General features: G+C 60.1%; 1 protein-coding gene across 1 annotated transcript; it reads right to left on the bottom strand.

Annotated features, from left to right (window-relative positions):
• Positions 1-434: 434 nt before the first annotated feature.
• On the bottom strand, positions 435-5,214 carry C1QL2 (complement C1q like 2). The gene is made up of 2 exons (XM_055719501.1): positions 4,222-5,214; positions 435-3,883 (listed from the first exon to the last, which is right to left on the bottom strand). Exons 1-2 carry the CDS (start codon positions 4,858-4,860, stop codon positions 3,704-3,706), a joined length of 819 nt encoding a protein of 272 aa, XP_055575476.1. The 5' UTR covers positions 4,861-5,214; the 3' UTR covers positions 435-3,703.
• Positions 5,215-5,884: the final 670 nt, after the last annotated feature.

Here is a 5,884-nt window from a genome sequence, read left to right as displayed (position 1 = left end):
TTCCTCAGAGAACTCTTCCAGTACACTGGCCCCAGCAGCTAACCTGCTTCACTCAAGTCAAAGCAGGATTTCCTCACCCAGCTCCCAGAGACTTGCCAGGAGCTCCCCAAGCCAATGAAGGTCAGATCAGAAGGAAGCAAGTGCCCAGCCCCAAGCCTGCTGGCCTGCGGGAGAGCAGAGGAACCTCAACGCCTTCCTCCAGGAACAGCTGCAGACATGGGGTGGCTGGCATCCCTCTCAGGGCTCTCAGCAGCATCCCCGTTTCCATGGCATTTTCTGTGCTTGGATGTCTCCCTGCTCCCCTTTTGTCCAGGGAACTCTTCCATGGCCAGTGCTGCTCAGGCACAGTACAAGGTCAAGGATTCACAGTAGCGCAAAGATCGGGGATTTGTTGCTGCAGTATCTAAGTTGCTTTGAGAGAACAAACGCCTATCTATGTTTTTTATCTTAGCATTTTTATTATTTTAACTTGAGCATGCAGCTGGGCACAAAACAGAAGTATCCTTTGTCTAAAATGCCAACCTTCCACTCCTTTCAGGGAGGCTTCCCTATTTGAAGCACATCCCATCACCAGACAATTTTTAAAAGCATTTGTTCTACTCATCAAGTAAAATAACACCTCTGAGGGGTCAGACCTCCAGAGCAGATGCTGGCTAATGGTTGTCTGCGATGCCAGTATCATTTGGGAAAGCCAGTCCCAGGGAAAGCTGAAGCCAGCCTTGGAACACACATTGATTCTCCTCCTCTGATCCAAACCAGAGGACCAGGGTATCCCTGCTACAAACAGCCCCTTCTCCTTGTGCCGTGGAACATACAGAACCCGAAGACCAGATCTAAAGGGAGGAGGACTCCGTCAAAGCCCAAAGGGTTACAAGCCCACCACGGGCTGCTTGCTCTCACCCAGAGCCACCTGCAGCACAGGGACTGCCATCCCCATCCGCAACACTGCCTCTGTTTTTCTGGACAGCTGCACCGCCAAGCACTGAAGTTTTTCATCTCCCAATTGCTTTTCCTTGTGTTACTTCAGAAAAAAACCCCAACCCACACACTGAGCTACTACCAAGATGACTGGGATGAAGGAGCCTGTCCAAGCACAACTGCCGCAGATGCTGGGTGAGAGCCATCAACCCCCCACAGAGGCAATCTCGGAGGACCCTGCAATGAGGAGAGGAAACAAAAAAGCCTGCGAGCAGCCGAGGGAGACGTTCATTTTATCGATTGTGTAAACTGTCAGTGGAGTGGCAATGAGCAATTTTTTTTTTTCTATCCTGGGGAATAATCCAGCCTGATAATTAGTACATAAGAGATAAGTGGAAAATGAGACATCTAGCGAGGGTGGTTCAAGCCTCCTCATGACATTGATAATGTGCAGATACATAGATCACTGTCGGGGCAAACCGCCACTGTGAGCCTGTGTCTTCCCATTGCCTCATCAATCCATCATCCGCTTAGCTACTGACACCTTGGCAGGCACACACCGCCAGCCCTGCATTTGAATTGCAAGGAGCAGGCTCCACCAGGGAATACAGATTTAAAAATCTAAGATTCAAATTTGTTTAAGTATTGTGAACAGCAATTCCCTTGCAAGGCATCTTCATTGCCCTTTTGCCAAGGGGGAACAGTTGGGTCTTTGTTAGAAGTACAAATTGCTTCTTAATGCAAAGGATAAAGCAGAGCCCAGGCACCTCCTTAGAATTCCTCCTGGCTCCTGCTAATGCTGCTGCATGTCAATTTTAATTTTTTGAAATTTAAACCGAGGGCTTTGTGTCTAAGCTCCATTTCGTCAGAGGGGAGGGGAGGAATAGTCAAAAAGGATTACGGATCTGGGGGGAATTGAGGATCCATAGCAATTATACTTCATTTGGGTCTCAGACACTGATTTTAATCATATTCTAAATAGCACAAATCGACAAGACATTAGAGATTGAGAAGTGTCTAACACATGTACCTCATCATGAACTCTGCTTCCCTCAGCTGGGGCATGTTTGAGGACGGGATGAAGGGAGGAACTGCGCTCTCTCTCTGACCCTCCTCTTCCAGCCAACGAGAAGACAATACCCACTGAGGACTAGGTAGGAGACAGAAGAGACCGTAAGAGCTCAGTCATCACCGGGCTGCCCCAAAGTGGGGCTGGAACAAGTCCATCCCAGCTGTGGTTCCCTTTCCTCCTGCAATGTCAGGGCAGGGGCAAAGCTCCAGCCATGGCAGAGCCTCTGGAGTCCAGCTCCTGCCTCTCTTACCTGTGCAGCTGCATTAATGCTGCAAAGGGCAGTAAGCTGACAGGGAGGTAAGACCTTCAGGAGGGAAAAATGAAATTACAAGACAGCAAAACAAAAGCTTTTCTTCATCAGCTTCACTCTTTTAGCTTCAGCAGAGCAACCCGTTAACCCAAATGGAGGAGGTTACCTGCTGAGGTGATGATGAAAGATGCACCCCTCCACCAACGGGTCAGAACCACACGCACTAGTTACACACCTGTGCGCTCTTCAAAGGACCTGGAGTGGTTGGGGTTTACCGAGGACCAGCAGGAGAAAACCTTTCCAAATGGTCTGAATCCGCCAGTCTCCAGTGAGCTTTCTCTCCCAGCCCATCTCAGGGACTGTGCAGACCCCCCTACGGTCAGGTGCCATTTCCAACCCATACACACACTGCACGTGCAGGGGTTTAGACAGACTCTCTCCCCCGCTGCCTGACATTCATCAGGTGTGTTACAGACACATGGCTTCCCCTAACCGCTCGCTGATTGAACCACTTTCCCTGTACTTTACTAACCTCTGGATCAGGCTCAGACCCACTAAACCTGTTTACACTTAGATCTGCTCCACACCCCCACTTCTGCCTCTTGATGACTGTGTGCCTTCTTTTTGCAAAACTGCGTAAATGTGAAGCTTTTTTTCCTCTCCCTCTGCTTCTTCCCAGCCCCCTTGAACAACAACCAAGACCCAGGCACGGTGCCCCATCTGAACTTCACATTTTGTTGCAAACCTAAGGGACTGAAGTGACCCCCTCCTTTACCTCCCACCTTCCCGTGGCACCACCACAGCACTCCTTTGCAGCACTGGAAGAGACAGAAAGCAAGAAGGCATTGTCTAAAAACATAATTTAATGTGGTATTTTGGTGATTGTGGTCAACGATTGGATTCTTTTGCAGACAGGAACAAGTTTGACATTAATGACAACCATCATTCAAACGAGCATTGCATTGCACAGAAAAGAAAAGTTTACACTTGACCCCATACAAACAAAGCAGCAGAGGAAAAACCAGTTATGGTCCAGTCCCGCCTCGTGAATAGTCGACCTGGAAATTCATCATCATAATTAATACTCATTGATGAAAAAATGTGGTGGGTTCAAACACTGTGCGCGGCACAGTCCCAACTTTAGTTACACCCCCTGGGAACCGCTCGAGAGTTGCAAGCTGCCGAGCTCCTCGTGTGACACACACAACACCGGGGCTGACAAAGGGAGAGGCTCAGGGGAAACGGGGCAGAGTAAGGAAGGGGATCGCTTTGTTTCACGTCTATTTTGTTTCCACAGGGATTAAAAAAAAATAATTAAAAAAAAATGCAAAGTGGTAATGAAGCTAAAGTGACCTGTGGAGACAGCTGACACCAGCAGGAACTGCGGCACGATGGGGTACAGAAACGCCGACCACCCCACGCGCATCCGTGGCGGGGCCAGTTGTGTCGCATCGCTCATTGTGTTAATCAGGGTATAAAAGAAAGCCAGAGAAAGTGCTGTACTTATTGTTGTTGCCTCCGTGCGCCTTGCCTCCGTCCAGCTTGACATACACCTCGTCGCCGGAGTCCAGATGCAGCACCACGCTGTTGCTGGCGTAGTCGTAGTTCTGGTCTGCGTCTTGGGCGATGGCACTGGCCCGCACCTGCCAACACAGCCGCGGGGCATATCAGCCCCCCTCCCCCCCCCCCCCCCCCGAGCCCCTCCATCAGCACCACCACCCCCCGACGTCCCCTCTTCCCCAGCCCCTCCGCTACCCCCGCGGCCCCCCTCCCGCCCCCCTCCTCGCTTCTCCTTCCCCCCATCCCGGCAGGAAAGTTCGCAAGTCGGGAGCTCGGAGTTCGCGGCGAGAGCGGAGCCGCTGCCCCGGGCGCACCGCCGCCCGACGGCGGGGGGCTGCCCCGGCGGCTCCGTGCCCCTGCGGCCGGACGGGACGGGACGGGGCGGGGAGGGGAGGCCGAGCGGGGAGCGGCGGGGACCCACCTGCCCGTTCTTGCAGAGGTCGGCCCACATGCTGGTGCCGTCGCCGCCGCGCATGAGGATGTGGTAGGTGAAGAAGTAGATGCCGCGCACCTGGCAGGTGAACTTGCCGCTGGCCGGGTCGTAGTGGTTGCCCAGGTTGGTCACCACGTCGTCGAACTTGAGGACCTCGTAGCCTTCGTGGGGGCTCTTCAGCCCCACGTAGAAGGCGATGCGCGGCCCGCTGAAGGCGGCGCTCAGCCCGCCCGCCGCCTCGCCGCCCGCCGCCGCCCCGCCGCCGCTCCCGCCGCCGCCCGCGCCCGCCAGCGCCAGCCCGGGCAGCCCCGGCTTCCCCGCGTCGCCCCGCTCCCCCGGCGGGCCCCGCGGCCCCGGCGGCCCCGGCTCCCCGGGGGGTCCGCGGGGGCCCGGCTTGCCCGGCCGGCCCGGCTCCCCCTTGGGTCCCTGGACGAAGGGCGGCGGGGGGTTGGCGCCCAGGTCCTGCAGGGCCTCCACGGCGGCGGTGCTGCCAGGGCCGGGCGGCCGCCCGCCGCTGTACGGGTCGCAGATCATGCGGCAGGTGCCCATCATCTCGTAGTGGGCGCCGCTCTCGGCGGGCGCCTGCAGCAGCAGCAGGGGCACGGCGACGAGCAGGGCGACGGCCATGGCCAGGGCGAGCCCGGCGGCGGCCAGCAGCCGCCTCCTCCGCTGCCAGAGCCGGGCGGCGACGGCGAGCAGGTCCTCCTTGCCGTGCGAGGCAATGGTGGCGCGGGGGGCCGGCCGCTCCCTGCGGGGGACGGCAAGAAAAGGCGGTGAGACCCCGCCGCCGGCGCCTCCCCGCCCGGCCCCCGCCTCAGCCCGCCCGCCGGCCGGCCGCTCGCCCCGCCATGCCGCCGCCGAGAGCCGCCGCCGCCCCGCTCCGCTCCGAGGGGACTCGGCGCCCCGTCCGCCCGGCGGGGCTGGGCCGGCGCGGGGGCGTCGCCGCGCCCAGCGGGTGCCCGGCTCTGCCCCTCGCCCCCGCCCGGCTCTGCCCCTGGCCCACGCGGGGGGCCGGGCCCGCCCGCCCCCGTCACCGCCCCGACGTGGGGGGCGCGGAGCCGGGCGAGGCGGGGCGGGCGGACCCACCTGCGGGGCCGGGCGCGGGGGGCCGGGGCGCAGCCGCCTGGGGGGTCCTCGGGGCTCCGCCGCTGCGGCCCGCGGTGCGCCCGTCTGCCGCCACCGGCCCGCCCGCCGCGCGGAGCGCCGGTGCCGGCGCGGCCCCCCGGGCGGGGCGGGCGGAGGGGAGGGGAGAGGCGGCGGGGCGTCCCGAGCATTCCGGGGCTCGCCGGCGTCCCGCTGGCTGGCACTGGTGCGGGGAGGACCCGGGACCCCGCCCGCCCCGCCGGCACCGGCACCGGCACCGGTGGAATCCCTGCGGGCACCGCCCAAACTGCGCCCCACTGCAACCGGGACGGCCGGGGACGCGCCGCATTGCCCCGTTCACCTGCCGCCCGAGCCTGCTTCCTCCCTCCGTCCCTGCATCCCTCCACCCCGCCCACCACCCCGGCATCCCTCCATCCCCCGGTCCCACCGGGGTGAGCTCCCTGCCGCCGCCGAGCCGCACCGCCGTCTGCGGGAGGGGGGCTGCGAGAGCCCCCTCGCCGGCAACAGGTTGCCCCGGCGTGTCGCCGTGGCTCCCGCAGCCTCCCCC

This window comes from Falco cherrug, chromosome 8 (genome assembly GCF_023634085.1).
Source record: "Falco cherrug isolate bFalChe1 chromosome 8, bFalChe1.pri, whole genome shotgun sequence".
Taxonomy (NCBI): Eukaryota; Metazoa; Chordata; class Aves; order Falconiformes; family Falconidae; genus Falco; species Falco cherrug.
Note: the sequence above shows the minus strand (reverse complement) of the source record. Positions and strands in the feature narration are given on the sequence as shown.